General features: G+C 33.3%; 2 protein-coding genes across 5 annotated transcripts in view; both read left to right on the top strand.

The window, feature by feature from the left end:
• The window catches only part of LOC133173630 (protein crumbs-like), a 41,232-nt gene extending 38,675 nt beyond the window's left edge, over nt 1–2,557 (top strand). For all 4 annotated transcript variants that reach the window (XM_061308610.1, XM_061308609.1, XM_061308608.1 and 1 more), the window contains one exon: nt 215–2,557. In XM_061308610.1, coding sequence (XP_061164594.1) covers nt 215–354 — 140 coding nt within the window. In that variant the 3' untranslated portion in view covers nt 355–2,557. The remainder of the gene's footprint in view (nt 1–214) is intronic.
• Nucleotides 2,558–9,063: 6,506 nt separating this feature from the next.
• LOC133173351 (LIM/homeobox protein Awh-like) lies at nt 9,064–19,918 on the top strand. Its single transcript, XM_061308337.1, has 5 exons — nt 9,064–9,225; nt 12,945–13,126; nt 15,904–16,115; nt 17,208–17,468; nt 19,721–19,918. The coding sequence occupies exons 1-5, from the start codon at nt 9,106–9,108 to the stop codon at nt 19,783–19,785; spliced, it is 840 nt and encodes a 279-aa protein (XP_061164321.1). The 5' UTR covers nt 9,064–9,105; the 3' UTR covers nt 19,786–19,918.
• The last annotated feature ends 271 nt before the right edge of the window (nt 19,919–20,189 follow it).

Here is a 20,189-nt window from a genome sequence, read left to right as displayed (position 1 = left end):
TTCAGAATTGCTTACATCTTTTTTACCTTTCGATTAATGTTTTTACAAATTTGATATTTTAATTTTACAACTTAAAACTGAAATTTATTGAATTGGAAAAATAAAAAAAAAGGGGTAGGAAGAAAAAAAACCATAGGTTGTTTATTGATCGCTTATTATAAGTTTATTTATTTTTAGTTTTTTATAAGTTTATTATTCTGTTCATTTCTTGCAGGTGTGGTAATATTTTTGAAAATGGCTCGTAAAAAGCGACGAACAAGAGGAACATACAATCCAAGTCGACAAGAGATGAATGGCTCTAAACTGGAACTTGGTCGTGTATTAAAACCCCCTCCCGAGGAGAGGTTAATTTAGTTGTTAATAAATGGACATCTGTGAGGAATATTTCAATAAACATAAAGTGAGGAGAAGTTAAGAGTTTAATTGTGGAGATATCTACTCAGAAGATTGGTAAGGGAGGTAACTCAAGTGAATTATTGACTCCCATCAACAGACTTGGTCAATATGGCCATTTTTTTTACTCTGCCAAAGATGAATAATGATCAAACAGAAATCAAAACCAAATACTGGAACTATGCAATCCTATACTGCTAGGACGAGGGATATAAATTATCCTCTCAAGCAATTTTAGGTTTTGGCCATTTTAGGCCATCTTTGTGGTGTGTATGAAGAAACATGGTTGTGTACATGTGAATATTAAAATGCAATGAATGCATGCATTCCATTCATTAAGTGCTAGTAATCATAAAGTTTTATGTGAGTTATTCTCTACGTAATGGCACAGAACTGTAGCCATTCACACACATTGTATATCTCAGGAATGTTTGCAATAACTGTCATTTTCTTAGCCTGAACCTTCTGTATGTGTTTTTGTTCTTTTGAATGTTGTGAGATTTTGAAGGTTAATGTCAGTCATGCAATATATTTAATTATTGCGGTCATTTTTGTAAGAAATTCATAGAAGTCACAATGCATGAAAATTGGATTCCTGCCTTGATTAGACACGCTAGGCTTGTTTAGCTATCATCCATCTGTAGGCCATGATATCACCATGTATCGTCATCTCTATTGTTTTATATATTGATATGTCCTGTTCTGTGATATTGGCCAATATTAAGACTTTTCAGTTAACATAGGTCTCATTATCATGTTGTGGAGTGGTTGTGATATCATCATTTGATACTGCATGTTCAGTGTTAAAACTATATACCTATGTTTTAAACTCAGAGAGTTTAATTTTTCCATGCCATGATTACATCTTTTTATTTCTTACTTTTATTCCAACATATTTTGAGAGACTACCAAGATGTTTTAATGTAAAGGTTGCCTGTTGTATGTGAGTTGTTAATTTGGTGCTATATATATTCACTGGACAAGTTTTGTTTCTCTTTTTAACCCATATTTCATGGACTGTTTAGTTGAATTTAGTCAGTATTGTGTATGTGACGCTCCACATGCCAGTAAACAGGTTTATAATTATTTTGTGAAATACTTGAAGAAACCATGGATTCTGCAGTACTAACTTTATAGTGAAAATGGATATATAAATTTGTTTGTGTCATGGAAAGAGACACATCAGGTTTTAGTATGCAGAACATGGTTAATTTTAAGAAATGCATCTGTAAAACTCATTTCATATTATTAATACTCATTTAAGCAATAATACACGTAGAATAATTTTTTGGAAACTGTGCTGATAAAACTCTCTTGGTGAAAATCTTAATTTATAGTTACCATTTGTGAAGATTAAGCTTGTGAACTGTCCATCTGACAATCATTTTGGTTCCCGTCTACAGTTCTTAGGCCAAAAGTTTATTCTGTTTTTGCTTTTGTAACACATTTTGGTATTTGATCTAAGAAAGGTTGCTTACTACAAATACATTCCAGTTTTTATTACTGAAGCTTTTTGAAGATATTTTTTATGCATACATATCTGAAATATATATCTAGGTTGTGACTGGTCTCCCTGTTATTAAAATTCAGTTCAGTAATGTTGAATCATGAACAAAATTTTCAAACTTTTGAATCTATAGCCTAGTTTGGGTTATTTTTACTATTAAAATAAGTGTGATTTTTGACTGTGAGCATGAAGAAATTGTATATATTTGAAAACATTATCATATATAGTGTATATTTTTATATTATATGTATTTAACATTTTTTCTGTTAATCATACATAATACATTTTTATCCAGAAAGAGGGAAATGAGATTATCACCGTTTTCATGTCATCATTCTTCATATTTTCTGCCTATTGTCAGTGTAACATACAAACTTTATATTCTCTGCCTTTTGCCATAGTAACATCATATTTTCATATTCTTTGTCTACTGCCATACCGCCATTATGACATTAAAATCTAAGTGAAGATGCTACGCAAGATGCCATTCATTATCATAAATGTTGGCTTGATCATTGTCTAAAATGGAGAATTTTTTTTTACAAAAACCAAGATAAGAAAGATTGAGGTGTCATTGTTTTACAATGGCATAGTGTATGATTATAAAACTAGTCAGCAATATTTAATTCATTATGAAATAAAGTACATTTAATATTGCTTTCTCTGTGTATTTTTTTTATTGTCAAATGAAGAAAATTCTGTAAATATTTTACATGGAATGGTGAATATGAAATTATGTCAATGTATTTATGGAATTACGTGTGTAGTTTCAAAATTCTCTTTTTTAATTCCCACAAATCTCTACCAACTGAGCTATCTGGTCACCGGCGATCGAACCCGTCGTACTGCCACATTCCTCCCTCCTTCAAGGTTTCAGTCCCCAAAGAAACCAACTCAAGCTCTTCCCTGACAGTCTTTCACCAGTTATTTCCAGGACATGGCATGGCACCAAATGTAACAGGAAAGGAGAAAAAATGAAACGGACCAGACCGGGGTTCGAACCTGGGTCTGGTCCATCACATTTTTCTCCTTTCCTGGTATACTTGGTGCCATGACCAGGATAGAAGAAAATGTATGGCTGGACTAGGAATAGAACCCAGGACCCCTATATCACGAGTCAGGCGCTCTATCAACTGAGCTACCCAGGCCAATATCCATGTCTCAAACCATTACATTTTAAAGATCACAAAGGCCACAATAGGGGATCAAAGTGTTTATAGAAAATTCATAATTGCATTTTTTTTTCAAGAGAAGTAGTGCCACACTAAATGAAATGCAAATATTCCCAAGTGATCCTGGGGTTAGGGTGGAGCAATTCTTACCTAATGCCATATTAATCACATTGGTATTAAAGCATCACAATGATGTGTTGATACAAGTTTGGTAATGTCATGACCCCTAGCATTGACGGATTTATAGGGGACGCACGCCCCCTCCAATAATTTCCAGAAATTGGGTTATATATATGTGTATTTAAAACTACTTATTTATGAATATAAGGGGGGGAAAGCGGGTAAAATTATCATGATATGAAATCTGCATATCAAAATACTCAGGAAAAAGATAAATTGAGAAAATATATATGAGGTTTGGTACTCTTAATAAATCAGCGTTACAATAATTCTTCATCACCATTATTTAGCATAACAAAGTCAAACTAAAAATATATTTCTACATGAGAGTTTCTTCTGCTAAAATGTCCTGAAAATACTAGCTATGGAAGCTAATTTTAAGGTTTCATTTTACTCTTAAAATCTCTAACATTCTGAAGCTTTTGGACCCACTGGGGTCTCAAGACGGACCCCAGACTCCCGGCCTCCAACCCTTTATTCAAATCCCACCCCTAACTGAAATTCCTGGATCCGCCCATGCCTCAGAGCTAGGAATGACCCCAGATTGGAGTGATTTTTTTTTCATAGGAATGAAGAGGGGAAATTTTTTGAAAATTTTCTTCAGAAGAACAGCACGACCTATGAGACTCCGGTGAGCACTGTGAATTCGTGACCCCTTGTCTTATTCAGGATTAGGAAGCACCGGACTATTAGTAAAATCCAAGAATTTTCCGCATTATTTAATATTTTTTGATGTATTAATTGTGTCTTTCGTGTTTGATAAATAAATTTAACACCAAAAAATCGTTTCCGTTGGAAGCACTGTTTATATACATTTATAAACGTGATAAAAACAGCTTTGGGGTTTAACAGAGCTTAACGGGGCTCAAGAAAATTAACACACTTTTATTTACATTTTTTACCGAGTACCCGGGTACTCGATCGGAAAAACGTCCGAGTAACCGATTATCAAAAATTGACCGATTTGACATCCCTAAAATATATATAGTTCAGTTATTCTGTGAAAAAGGTAAAAATCTTGAGTTTCTTACTCGGATGCGCTACAACGAGATACTTGTAGGAAATTTTGCTTTACTCACCGAGTATTTTTAAATATTCACTTAAAAGAATGCTATGCGAAAGATATTGCGTTCCAAAGAGTTGTGATATTCAGTAAAAAAAATTAAGTAGAAGCTCTGGTTCAGAAAAGTACGGTATACGGTATTCGACCAAAATAAATAATTTTTTGCACATTGTTGGGAAATGAAAGTTTTGCTATTTTGACAGAATATTTTAATGTTGTAATGCCATATGGATGTAAAAATAGTATTTGAATGGTGTCAAATACCAGTGCTCGGCGTACGGTAGTTTTTTGAGTTTTATCATTGTCAGTGAAGTTTACTATATTACCAGACTACACGGAAAAATATTATGAAAAATTTACTTCCAGAAAAACTCTATGATCTGGAGTACTCATGTGTAAAAATTCATTAATTTGGCATCACAAGTGACAAAAATATGACGCTATATGCCAAAACACTTTTAGTTAGATATTGTCAAAAATGGTGACGAAGGCGATAATGCGGAGCACCAAATTATCAAGCAGTACTGTTTAGCGGGATAAAACTCCTGTCCATACGGGAAAATAGATGTAAACGATGGAACGACACAGACATATATCTCGGACATAGATTTATACTTAGTTCAAGAGGTTCGATGATAGCTCGACTGGTTCTTCAATGGAAGACCAACTGAAAAGTCAGAAGCTGGACGTCATACGTGGCGACCGCCGTTTAACTATGCGTTAAAAGAATTCATTCCGCGATCTTTTGGAAACGCTAATATCTGAGATGGATAACTTGGTAACTAAAAGAAAATTAAATACAGTAACGAATTTATGCTTCAGACGAATTTTATCAGATGCACGATTCCAAAATAAATTCACACACGCCACGAGCTACGTTTTGACGTCGTCAGTGTTGCACCGACAGCTGTATTTTGTGAGATTCGTTTACCCGGGAGAAAAAAAAATTATATATAGATATTTTATTGAAAATTTTAGGCATTATTCAAAAAATGCTGATTATGGTATTTGCCAATTTTTAACTTTTTAGTATAAGTGAAACAAAAGATATTGAAAATGTTCGCGTTTTTCCTGGGACAACCCTCCTATTGTAACCAAATATGATATATTTGTCGAGTATAAAAATATATATATAAAGCATATTACATAGCTACGTATGGAAATCTGGAAGAAATATATGACCAAACATCACAAAAATCGACTTTTGAGCAATAAAAATCGCCATTAAGTGCGCATGGCCTCATATCTTTTTTGTTCTTTCTGTGAATTCCAGTCAACATTTCCACTTTACTGAGCACGCTGAAAACCTGTCATCTTCTATCTGCTAAAAGAACGTGTTCGATCCGTGTGTAATTATTTCAATCGTGTTGGAGAGGTTTATGAAAATAATGACAGGTTCCCGGGTCCAGTGATATTCTAATATGTCGTCTCTACTAGTAACACGGACAATCTGTCATTTAAGATAGCCGCTCTCTATAATTCAATGAAATTACAACTCATTTTGAGATTATGCCATTTTTATCCGACCTTTTATTTTTTTTTCTTTTGCGGAATGTCTTTGACTGTTAGAAGCGCTTTTTGAGTATTGCATCATATAATGATCTCAGGGATTCAGTGTAACACAATGTCTAGTGCACCGTATTGATAAAGCAGATGGGCGAACAAGGCCTGCAAAATTCCTATCATGTCCAAAGAATAAAAATAATACTCGATTTTTGAGCCTAGTATTTAGAGTAAAGTTCTTATTATTAAAAGGTATCAAAATATGGCAAACAAAACAATTCTCTCGGCAAAAATTATTCTATGATTTGGAAAAAAACTGGTATTTTGAGGGTTCGAATCCAAGCAATAAATATCCTGAAGCACATCTTCTTTTTTCTTTTTTTTTTTCTTTTTTTTTTTTTTTTTTTTTTTTTTTTTTTTTTGATTATTTTATTTATTTATTTATTTTGAGACTGACACGCTTACAACCGGTACACAATTTATAATGACGGGATTTAAATCATGTTTATGATATATCTCATGACTAAATGGACTCGGGAAAATACGAACGTGTCATAAACGGGCATTTTTAAGGTAAAGTGGGTTTTTGCCCCATGTTTTTGTTAACCGGAAAAAGTATATTTTTACGCATATTTTGAGGGTAAGCTTTAATAAAAAAAAATGGAGTAAAGACCCACTCATATCGAAAAAGTTGTGTAATAGTGTGAAGAAATGATCATTTTGCCCTCTTTAGTGTGTGTATCATAGAGGAATAATTTCAATCTTTTTGAAATTGTTTCAAATTGTGGAAATTTTACATAAAGTATAAGTTTATGTTATTCACTTTCTTACTTGTCGCATCATAGGCATTTTGCTCACCTTGTTCGCCCATCTTCTTTTGGTGAAATATAAATAATTGACCCAGAAGGCTTACTCCAAGCAATTTGTTTTCCATTCCTTTTATATATATTTTTAATATTTCCATCAGCCATACTATAACAATATACAGAAGAGTTTTTAATTTGTCATTGTCGTTGTAGTCTTTGATGTATGGATCATGCAAAAGAAAATTTGTATAAACACTTGAGCCGATCAATAGCTGGGTGCGAGTACCTAGAGGAGGGAAGAGACCACAAAGAAAGCGGGTGGACAGAGGGTTCAAAATTAGCCGGACTGTCAATACAAGCCACCTAATCAAGTATTCATATAGTCATCAACGAAATGGCATTATATAACGAAGACTGCTATTTGATTTCATATCGTCAAATGTTTTGTGTGTTATAATGAAATATTGTCGAGTCGGAAACTTTAAAGAGATATTTCAATTCCAGAAAGTGTGTGTGAGTGCATTTAATAATGACGGCCTTTGCTGGCATTTACACGCATTATTATGCACTTCGATCTTGTTCAACTTACATGGTACATGTACACTAAAAGCGTTATTTTTCTTTGGATACATATTAATATATACATATAAAGTTTTACACATCGGTTTTACTATGCCTCTGGTAATCAATGTTCATTAATGATGATAGAAAATAATCTGATGCTATTTAAATTTGAATGTTCCGTGTTATAAAATTTCGGAATGGTAAGGCATATAACATCATAGACATTTGCAAAAGGTTATCTCACTTCCCAAACAAAAACTGCGAGTCTCACTCCTTTTTTGCTTCCTATTACACGTATTTGTCTTTTGAGTTTAGTTTTTCTGATGTTTGATAAGTGAAAAAAAAAGTCAACCAATATCTGCAAGTCTGCCCAGCAACGACTTCCCTCATATGACAACCAGTTTCCAAGCGGAAATGGCGGATTCTTATTTCGTTTTCGAAAATCTTTGATCATTTTTCCTGTCATTTCACCGCGAAGATGTTAATGGAAAATGGTAGTCACATGGAGGAAATGATGGCTAATTTTACACCGAATGTAGATCCATAGTACTTAATTCTGAGCTCAAAATCGTGTCTAAATTTCTCTAAAAACTTCGAACTGTCTGTGATAACTCCAAACAAACTTAATAGTTCCGGAGAACGAGACCACGCGAAACAGCGCATGTCGATAGCTACAGAACAAAGTCATCATGACACGAACAACTGCGATTAAATGTCTCTTAAACCTAATTAAATTAAAATTATTTTATAAATCCTTTCCTGTATCTGACCATAGTCACAACAAGCAGAGGTGAAGCCAGACCAGAGCCCTTGTCAGGTTCTGGTTTAGGAACTTTCAAAAACTACCCCATCCCCCTTTTTTTGGGTCAAGAACAAGAGCAAAGTACTTTGTTTATCTCCTGTATATTACACTATCTGTCTTACATTTAGTTGGCTATTTCCATTCTAGTCATTGTACATGTATAGAGAGAGGACAATAAATGTTATATGAATTATAATTATTGTTTGTTTTCCTTGCTGTGTTTTAATATATTGGTGATCTCACCACGACAGGACGCCCTCTACAAAGCCTGTTCACGCCTTTTGACGATCACACGGTTCTTCACTCTAAGACTCTTTAAGACTTCGAAAAGAGTTTCACAAAAACAATTGTCTTTTGTCCCAGCGTGATGAAGACTGGGGATCCCCGCTGACAAATCCCTGCTATTATTTTTTCTCCCCTTTTTGTCGTTATTGAAGGTGTTGACGAAGAGCGGGTGAGTCTCGATACAAACTCATTTGATTAAAGCAGCATGTTTTATTAACAAATTAAAGAATTGACAGCATGAACGCACAGGCCAGATGGGCAGCTCTTGTATCGCCACAAAACTGCAAAATATTCTGTTTATACAAATTCGATTATTAGTGCTTTCATATTTACGGTCTTTCAACCTAAGTCAACCTATAAGTTCTTTGTAGAAATTGAAAATATAACTCCCTTACTTTCAAAAATATAAGTAAATTTATTTTTACAACTATGTACAAATCAAATGCAATTGAATAAATGGATATATTCAATGGAAAATTTCGTGTAGAAACAGAATATCTGGTGATGCATTACCTATATATCTTACAGATATTTATTGTTATCATTTCAACATTAATATGTTAATAGACCTCACCGCGTAACGACCACTTGTTGAGACGAACCGACGAATGGCACGCGACAGGCTACTGGAGATACTGCCGCGATTTGATTGGTCGAACATTTCTCAGAAAATCTCACGTCTTCTCTCCTAAGAGTGAATAGTTTTTGGAATAAATCTGACATAAAGAGTAAAATTGCAGCATAATTTGTCAAAAGCGATTGTCAATTTGGCGCAGGGTTATTAATGATCGCGATCTTCCCTCAAGCTGATAGTATCAGAGAACTGGACGATGAGGATAACACACGGTTACGGCAGCGACTCAGAGCTGGCTTCTTATGAACACGATGAATTTATTCCCTCCCCGGGATCAGAGGAAAACCCTGACAAATTCTTATGTACCATGATGAAGGTAAAAAATAATTGTTTTCAAAATATATTTTGTTCACGAGTTTATGATCAAGGGGAAACATGATTTAATTTAAATTTCTTTTAGAACAATTTATGCTAACTTTTCTGCGATAATTACAATACTTTTATAGCATTTTCGTCATTTATAGTATTTTCGTTATTAAAAAACATGATTTGTTTTAACTTTTTTACTTATGATTAATTTCATCAATATAGTTTTTCAGTGATATAATAATTAAATATTGATATAATGAAAATTAAAATAAATAATTAATAAATAAAAAATAAATAAATAGAGTCTTTTGTACTGAATTTCACTGATATAATTATTGCCCTGCCGATAGTAATAATCTAAGTTATTCATTTCCTGCATGTTTAAAATGCAACAGTTTTGTATATACAGCATGTATGAAAAATGTATAAAGATTGGAGAAATATATAAATCTGCAACCATGTATGAGAGAAAGTCATTGATAAAACAACATTTACGCGAAGAGACACTTTTGAAACGTTTTTTCCTGAAAGCCATTAAACCTTACATATTTTAAAAGCTGTTAGAGGTACACCCTGTTACATGCATTATCGTGACAAGATGAAATGCTTTTTCGTTGTTGTTTATTTTAATATTTTACTTCGCTCCATAGTCCATTAGATGTCCTGCCCGACAAATCGCGCTTTTTCACGCTGGCACGCTCCAAGAACATTCCGGACTTGTCCCAAGATCGCGAGTTTATTTCCGACAGTGAAAAGAAAGTCCTTTCCAATGTCAGGACCCCATATACCTGTAGACCCTACTTTCTGGGAATTCCATTAAATGCCTCTCCGACTGCATGTATAAATGCACCTCTACGGAAACACATTAAAGAAAATCTTTTGATCGGAGTTGAACCCACTTAGGCATCCATTTCTTAAACATCTTGGAGATCTCAGGCTGCGTTGTTAACGTCCGTCCATTAAATGAGACACGGTAAAAACATTTTAAGACATTTTCTTTTTCAGGATTGAGTCACGAAAGCTCGCAGAATTACCGCGGTCTTAGACCGGGCTTTTTCCTTCAAATGCGCGCGAGATTGTGACAAATGATTTTATAATATATTTATATTTACAAATCCCATTTATTTTATTGAAAGTGTTTTCCACATGACAGGCGGGTTTAAAAGTTCCGGAAGACCTCAACATTAAGACCGATTACTCTCCTATTTCATGAAATTTGTTTCTATTTTTTCGGATTCAAGATCTGACGATGCATGTCATTTTGTCTTTAAAAGAAGAAAGTTCTTGGGTTTTGAAATGCATTAAGTATTAAAAAAAAAAACCAAAACAAATATGAATGATTAAAAATTGCCGGAGAAAGAAATGGAAAAGCAAATAAAACAAAGAGAGCATTTTATTTAAATATTTGTCAATTGTCAACGTAACAAAGATCTTTCTTTTTAAACTAATATAGAGTTAATCAGATAAGTTTACTACTCGTGTGTATCTTGTACTCGAAAATTGCATTTTTTAGTCAGATACAAAATAATGAATGTTTTACATCTTGATGTCAAAGTTCACAACGCCGCAGGGAGCCACAGTGTTTCTCTTGTCATAGAGATAAACTGGTACATATAACTTATGTATCTAAGAATATCATCATGAATGGTATTTCTTTTTACGCTTTCCCTATGCAATGAGATTGAAATAAAATACAATTAAGCTTACACAATTTGACAAACAAAAGAAAAAAAGTAAAACAATAATATATCATTACGTTTAATATGAACGAGAACTCAGCATATATATATATATATATATATATATATATATATATATATATATATATATATATATATATATATATATATATATATATATATATATATATATATATCATAATTCATAATTCAACCTGCATAATATAACCTTAAGAACAACAGATACTATTATCAAGTTGAAAAAACAGTCAGCGTCAATGTCTTTCGATTTCATGCTGTTTTCCCCTTTTTGAAGAATCTAAAGAAAATTCAAAACAAGTAAAAAGGAAAGAAAATATTAATAAAATTGTTAAAAGCCTGGCTTCGAACAAAGAAGAGCAGTTCGTTTGTATTGACGATCGCTGACAAGAGACGGTCCATAAAGAAAAAATCGAGAGATAAAATAACCCCGAAAATTATCAAAAACTTAAATTGTTTATATCACTTAGAATCTTTAAGTATCGGAATGACAAATTAACGACTTTCTCCCAAACGAAACATGACGGTAGAATCACCAAGGGGCTGACTCGCTCGGCCGTGCATCTGGACGCGCGGTCGGGGAGACTACTTTGACACGTAAACTAAGATTTGACAAATTGATGGAAAGTGATGCCATAAACCCATCTCTGCTAGAAGCAGGCGGGACTTTATGAGCAGTTTATCGTCTTAATGATATTGGAATTTTATGTCTTGAACATTTAAGTCTTAGCATGTAGGTACCAATCCATTTTAGTGTTACACTGAGAGATGCACGCAAGTTAAAGTCAAGCAAGAAATCTGGGTATAAAATCTCTCCCTTCCACGGTAATGAAATCAATGATCTGTCCGTCTTCTCCGTGTGACCGTTTTGAAATATCTACGATAAAAGAATTAATAATATTGGATCATTGTTAAAACATTACTTTAACTATATTGGAAATATTACAACTACCACACAACATTTCCGCAGTTTATCGACACTTTACAACTTTTCCAAGAAATGTAAAACAATTTAAAAAGTTAAATCAGCATTCCACAGCGGTATGTGCTCCTTATTAACTTCTCATATCTGAACTATTTCTAATTATCAATGGAACACATATAGTTACATAAGATTGCAATGATAAACTGTTGATAAAATAAGTTTTAAAGAAATATAAAGTTTTAAAAGAATGCAGATTTAAGCGATACGTGATAAACACATCGTTTCATTATCAATACAATCATGTTTATTAATTAATTAAAAGCTACCGAGAAGTTGGTCAATTTGTATGCATATCTTTGTGATTTATGTCGCTGTAAAGTGCACAAAATAATTCAACACCATGTTAGGTTATCCTAACAACAAAGGCCAAAATTAAAAACCAAACAAATAAGCAAAAACGAAAACAAAACAAAAAAAAAACCTGTTAAACCATTGTTTACTTTAATGTCAAAGTTCTTATTTGTTTTATAGTAGTGAATACATGTACAATGGAACTTTGATTTACTTCATTAAAAACTTAATTACTTTGATATACTATAGTCAGAGCTTATATTTATTGTAATAAATACTATGGAACATTGATACATTTATTTATTAACTTTCACTTTAGTTGACTATAATAAATTATAGTTTACATCACTTTAGTAAACTAGAGTTTAGTATAGTGTCAAAGTAAATGTACACACTTTGATTTACTGTAGTGAATACTATGGAACTTTGACTCACTGTATTTGGTAATTACTTTGATTTACTTCAGTAAGAACTGTAATAGTTTCATTTACAGTGTACTATGAAGTAAATAATTAGATACTTTGATTTACATAAGTGAAAAGTGTGGATATGTAGTAAAAAAGATTGATTTATTATAGTTATAACTGTTTAAACTGCACGTATAGTTTACTTTAGTTGTTGGCGTTCTTTTATTTTATTTATTTTTTTTATTATTACCTTTTTTTGTTAGAGTTAACATAATTGAAATTGCATGTTTAACCCATAAACTAAATGTTTGATCATGTTTTTCAGTCTGATGGTGACCTTTGTCACGGTTGTGGGGATCTGATTACAGAACGCTTTCTTCTGCACGTGAATGGTCAGGCTTGGCACGTGGGGTGTCTCCGCTGTTGTATTTGTCAGATTGGTCTGGAACGACAGACATCATGCTTCATCAGAGAAGACAACATTTACTGTCGAAACGATTATTCAAGGTATTTGGCGAGAGAGTTTAGCATTGTGACGTCTGAGCACCTAGCTGTTACATGACGACACAATCTTCATATTATTAATATTACGTCATAATAAGTATTCTTCTAGCTCTCAAATATTTGTTAACAGAAATCAAACGTATTGTAAAATATGGGATATGTTAAATTATAGCCAATAACACTTTTCCATATGCTTAAATAAAGCACCACGTATAGACTCCATGTATTTATTTATTTATTTTATTTGTAGTTTGCTTCTTGCTTTTAGAGATGTCCAGTACGATTACGATTGTTTAATTTTACCATGCAGTCTCCAGAGTATTTTAGGCTAACTTTATAAATCCTTTTAATACACGTGTAAATTTAATTCACCGTTTTTACTACAAATTTGATGCTAGAAGTCTTTGGAATTTTAGAAATTAGTCAAAGACTAGATTGCTTGCCGAACTGACTTGTCGCCGTATATCCCAGAAATATTCGGTTGTACATTGTTTTCCAGCTGAATAACTTACAAACAGAGGTGTGAGAAATGTTTTTGATCATGATAATGAATGACAAATCATTTTGTAACATGGTTGTTACACTAGAGACCGAATAGCTCCAACAAGAAATCACGACAATTTCACAACAAAAGATCAAGATCAAACATCACATCGAGTCCACTAAATTTCATTTATCGTACAAATTAGCAACAATTGAGAGGGTTACCAAAGATCGACTTCAGCGTTCGTTAGATGAATTCAAATTCTGTCCAATCGATCCCTCACTAATTAGCTGGAAAATTGTCAGTCGGAAGACGGGAAATATTTGGGTGTTACCGGACGATTCTAATTTAGTATTATTTCCCCTTACATTAGGGTCACAGATTCAATAAAATGCTGTTTGCAGGACATACTAAACAGGGAGAAACTTCGAATCTCGGCTGAATATATTGCTACTGTTGTCTCGTTTTAGGTCAAAATTTCTTGAAATCTCGTTTTTTTTTAAATAATAAAGAGAGGGTTATCTCTACTTCAAATTCAAAATAATGATTATTAAACTTGTCTGTATATGGGGGTGGAGGGGTAGTTGTAGACAATGCTTTACAAGAAGCCCCCCCCCCCCCAAGTTATTGCGGATTTTTTTTTTACTAGGTAGCATCTATTACTGTATAGTTCAAAACACTTGTTTTTACTGCTTTTTTAAATATTGTTTTGGAAATAATGACTTTTATTGAGTGATTTTAAAGTTGCATAAGTATTAGATAAACAGTGCGTATGTACTAAGCTAGTGGTAAAAATGATATTTTGTAAATTCTGAATACAGAGTTTGACTTATACATAGATTACCAGATTCTCAACACTTTACTCTATAGCAAAATTCAGAATTCACAACACATCTTGTCTTAAAAAGAAGTCTAAACCGTAAACATTTCTTTATGAATACTGTCATTACATAGTCCAATGACGGGACTAGGGGAAAGGGTGTGCTTTGATTTTATTAATTGAAAAAGAAGATTTAATAAAAAGGGAGCTGTGTAAAGTTAATAGAATCTGACCTTATTCAGCATTAATAAGTCGATTGTTCAGAAATTTAATATTGTCCTCAAGATACATGGAATATATATATATATATATATTTAAATTTCCTTCACATCGACTCGATTAAAATAATGCATAAAACATCCATTTCTATTATAATTAATAAAATCATAAGAAAACAAATTAAAAAAGCAAACAATTTTGGGGTAAAATGTAGCTTTGATGTAGTGTGGTATATAATGGTCTTCAACAAGGAATTTGCAAAAAAGTCGATTTGAAAAATTACATATGTGCATTTAGAGCAGATTAAATTTTTTTTTCTTCCTTTTTTCTCTTCGAGAATATAAAACAAATTAATATTTATATGGATTATACATATAAAATTAGATTTTAAACATTTTTCAGCCATTACCTATACATCTTAAAACCCCTGTCTTTTAAATTGCCAGAGTCCCACCGTGAGCCTTAAAATCTCGCCAAAATGAATTTCTTTTTTTTTGTCAAAAGTGATATACAATTTGCGATATTACGAAGATCAGTCATACACTTTGACGTATAGAAAACATTTTACAAGACTACTATGTAGTATTCAAATGTGAAAATACCCTTATCATTTCATTAAAAACTGATTTTAAAATGTCCGTTTGATTTTTATTCACTAGTTTATAAATAAATTAGAGAATAAAAAGAATAACCGCTGATTTTAAAATAAAATTGTAGCAGTAAGGTGATTGATAATAAAGATTTTAATTTGAATCGTGAGATACAACAGACTTTTTTTTCTTCAAACTATCATACGTATATACCGGGAAAAGTTGAGAAATTGCAAGGCTGTTTTAATAGTTCAGTGACTTTATTCAAAATGGAAAGACTATGAATAAAATGTCAAAATGACTTTCACTGATTTAACTTTCTACACATATATTTTCTTGTTAACTAGGGGTCTTAATTGGTACATTCAATCTTCAATCTCTCTACACAATGTAAGGGGCCAGTAGGAAGCAATTTCATTTGGGGGCGCAACCAAACATTTTCAGTTTTGGAGGGAGGCACACCAAGCAAAAATTCCTTGACAAAGATAGAAAAAAAAAGTTATCAGACGTCATTTTTGAGGGACACAAGCATAAAGATAGCTATGTTTTCTATCGTGTACTACATATCGGCATTTTTTGGCCATGATATACCATTCAAAATCTTATGATAGTTACTGAAAAGATTGATATTTTGTCTTTTCATTAAAAGTAATATCTTTTTTTGCAGAGAGTTTGGAACAAAGTGTGCTAAATGCTACCGAACCATACAGTCCACAGACTGGGTGAGACGCGCGCGGGAAAATGTTTACCATTTGGCCTGCTTTGCATGCGACAGTTGTAAAAGGCAACTGTCTACAGGGGAGGAGTTCGCACTACAAGGGGACCGGGTCCTATGTAAAAGTCACTACATGGAACTTCTGGAGGGGGGATCCAATAAAGGTACAGTAAAACAGGGTTACGACGAAGAGTTTAAAATGAATTTACGCTTAGGGGAAACTAATATTCATTTCCAATAGTTTTAAAACGTATTATAAAGTTATTGGATGAAATGAATTATGTTTAAACCGAATCTAAATTGTTCTCTCCTTGCACTTCGCTATATTTAAGCGTGATTTACTGTTTAGCCCTACACGAATTTTACTTATTTCTTCAAAATTCAAAAATGTTCTCGTTTTTAGCTCTACTGGTCAGAGACCAGAAGTAAGGTGTCCGTCGTCCGTCTATCTGTCTGTAGGCAATTTTTCTTTTCAAAACGCTTTCCTTCCTTCAGTTTTGGTCTGTTTTGAATGATGCTTGATACACAAGTAGACTATACAAAGAAATATAATTCAAAGTATCGGTTTTTGATTTCGACAAATTAGGTTGCCTTGGTTACAAAAAATAGACATTTCTTTGAAATTCCATTTCAGAACATTAATCTTCCTACAGATTGGTCCGATTTGAATACATGTAAGACTTAGTACACAAGTAGACTATACTAAGAGACATAATTCTAAGTATCGGTGTTTGATCTCAACACAAGGTGTTGCCATGGTTATTAGAAATAGAAAATTCTCAGAATTTTTTTTTTTTCAATATCCTGATCTTCCCATAGTTTTTGTCCAATCTAAACACGACTCGGCACATATGTATACTTTACTCTTCTTTCAGGTTTGGTCCAATTTCAATACGACTTGGTACATAGGTAGACTTTTCTAAGATACGTTTCTGTATATCGATTTTTTATTTTGTTGTCATGGTTACTAAAAATAGAAATAGCTGTGTAATTATTCCTCTTACAGTTTAAATCCATTTTCAGTAAAAATCGGTACACAAGTAGACTTGATAAAATTATTGAATTTATTGGTTTTTGATCTAAACAATCAATGTTGCCATGTGTTAGTATAAATAGAAATTTCTGTGAAATTCTTTCACATTACTCCTCCTACAGTTTTGGTCAGATTTCAATAAGATTTGGTACACAAGTAGACTATACTAAAATACACTCCAGTAGCGCTACAGTCTCATCACAGACTTCTGGTTACTAAACAGATTCGGAATGCAACCAGAAATCAAAAGCGAAGCGAGTAAGAACTACCTTCACAGAGGACCAGCTGCAGGTTCTACAGGCTAACTTCCAGCTGGACAGTAACCCGGATGGACAGGACTTAGAGCGGATAGCACAGATAACGGGTCTCAGCAAACGTGTGACACAGGTGTGGTTCCAAAACTCCCGGGCACGTCAGAAAAAGCAACAACAGGGCGGGGAACATACCAGTCCCTCCTCAAACTCATCCCCGTCCAAAACACACAGTAAGAATTCATCTCACCACTAATGTTTTTTTTATGCCCCTGGATCGAAAGATCCCGGGGATATATTGTTTTTGTTCTGTCTGTCTGTCTGTCTGTTGTCAACTTTAACCTTGCCCATAACTTTTGATTGGTTGGAGCTAGACTTTCATATTTCACATGTGTATTCCTTGTGACAAGACCTTTCTTTGGGTACCATCATATTTGACCTTGACCTTGGAGTTTGACCCACTATTGCAAAATTTTATGAGACTTTAACCTTGCCTTAACTTCTGAACAGTTGGTGCTTGGGGTTTCAAACTTCACATGTGTATTTTTTGTGATAAGGCCTTCCTTTGGATACCAAAAACTTTGACCTTTTGACCTTGACCTTGGAGTTTGACCTACTTTTGAAAAACTTTAACCTTGGCCATAACTTTTAAACAGTTGGTGCTTGGGGTTTTGAACTTCACACGTATATTCCTTGTGACAACCTTGTGACAAGACCATCCTCTGGATATCAACCTCTTTGACCTTGACCTAGGAGTTTGACCTACTTTTGAAAAACTTTAACCTTGGCCATAACTTTTGAATGGTTGGAGCTAGGGCTTTCAAACTTCACAAATCTAATCCTTGTGACATGACCTTCCTTTGGATATCAACCACTTTGACCTTTTGACCTTGACCTAGGAGTTTGACCTACTTTTGAAAAACTTAGACCTTGGCCATAACTTTTGAATGGTTGATGCTAGGGCTTTCATACTTCACATATGTAATCTTTGTGACATCACCTTCACTTGGATACCAACCACTTTGACCCTTTGACCTTGACATAGGAGTTTGACCTACTTTCAAAAAACTTTAACCTTGGCAATAACTTTTGAATGGTTGGCGCTAGGGCTTTCATACTTCACATATGTAATCCTTGTGACAAGACCTTCCTTTGGATACCAACAACTTTGATCTTGACCTTGACATTTTACTTACTTTTAAAAAACTTTAACCTTCGCCATAACTTTTGAACAGTTGCAGCTAGGGCTTTCAAATTTCACAGGTATATTCCTCGAGACAAGACCTTTCTTTGGGTACCAACATTTTTTATCTTTTGGCCTGGATTTTGACTTGCATTTGAGAAACTTTAATCTTTGCCATAAGCTGCCATATGGGGGCATCAGTGTTTCACAAACAAATCTTGTTTTCTAATTACTTTTTAACTATAATGCTAAGATAGTTCTCTTACCCTTGTAGTTCAGTATTGATATATAAATCTTGCATATGTAGCTAAAGGGTTCAGATTGTTTTATATATATTCATATTAAATGCAACATTTGACATTTATTTTTTAACCAAGGATTTTTAAGATTTTTAAGATTTTCTCCAGAACCACCAGGCCAATATTCTTGCTACAAAAAAAAAAAACCTTTGGTGAAGGGGATTTAAGTTTTTCAGTCTGATTAGAACTAGCTCTCACTTCTATCAGCGATAAGAGAAAGGGTCTGGGTTTAATCAGACTGTTGGGTTTTTAAATAGAGAGTAACACCTTTTTTCATGGGCAGATTAGGAAATAAATGGCAAGTCAATAAAAATATTTTTTTTACAAATCCACTGGAACCCCCCCCCCCCCAAAAAAAAAATTTAAAAATTAAAATGAAAACTTCCACAATATTCATTCCTTTGGAGCTAGGATGGGGTTGCAATAAAATGCTCCATTTTGTAATATTTTTAAATTGAAACAGAAAATAAAAGAAAATCTTTGAAAACTTCTCTTGAGCAGCAGTAGCACAAGTTTCATTTAAGTAGATCACGAGATTTTTCCAACAAGTCATTTTGGGGAGAAAGTTATTTGCTATTTACAAGCAAGATTTTTCCCCTCAAATTTTGGTACTGCTTAACATAACCCATTTTCAATAAATATAGGCGAGAATGACATTTTCGCTAGCAATGATCTTGCATAATTAGGTGAAAATAAAGTTCTTGCGAATAAAAAGTGATTCACAGTTATCATTTCTCAGAAAGAGAAACTTAGCAAGAATTATGAACCATGGGTGTCTTCCTTTTATTTTTTTAAAAATCTCTGTTTCAATTTTGCAATAAAATGGAGTTTTATCCTCTATACAGGGCATTTTTAACAAAACAATACCATCCCTATGGAATATTCTAGATATTTTAATACTAGTAAAACTTGAGTTTTCTACACAAAAAGCATGAGGATGGTCCAGAAGTATATTTTGTAATACATATTAATATTTTGATATTTAAATAATGCTACATTTTAGGTCCCCAACATTGGCTGAATGGATCCGACAGTCAGCATAGTGACAGCTACTCCTTCTCTGACTGACTCTCACTAAATCACAGTCGCATGACAAAAGACACCATTGCCATTGGCCAAGCGTTTCATGATCTGGAAATCTTCATGCTAAATTATTTTTGAAGTATTTTAGTTCTATGAGCTGTTGTCTCTAGTCATGTAATTTACTCCATTGTTATTTATTTGTATATGATGTTTTGTTGCCATAAATCTCTGCAATAATTTTACTTATACTTGTGCATGATTTGTTAATTCTTGTATTTGTTTACCATACTACTTCCACTACCAACATTTGAAATTTATGATGTGGATTAAGTCCAAGCTGATGACTTTTTGGCAAAGCTTTATGACTTCATGCATTTCATTTGAGTACTTTCACAGAAAAGCAATGTTGCAGTCTCGAGAACCCTCTTAAAATAATAGACAAGTGAGGC

The sequence above is a fragment of the Saccostrea echinata genome, unplaced genomic scaffold (genome assembly GCF_033153115.1).
Source record: "Saccostrea echinata isolate AGI-Se365-2 ecotype Australia unplaced genomic scaffold, CSIRO_AGI_Sech_v1 ptg000056l, whole genome shotgun sequence".
NCBI lineage: Eukaryota > Metazoa > Mollusca > Bivalvia > Ostreida > Ostreidae > Saccostrea > Saccostrea echinata.
The sequence above is the reverse complement of the archived record's forward strand: the minus strand, read 5'-3'. Positions and strand labels throughout refer to the sequence as shown.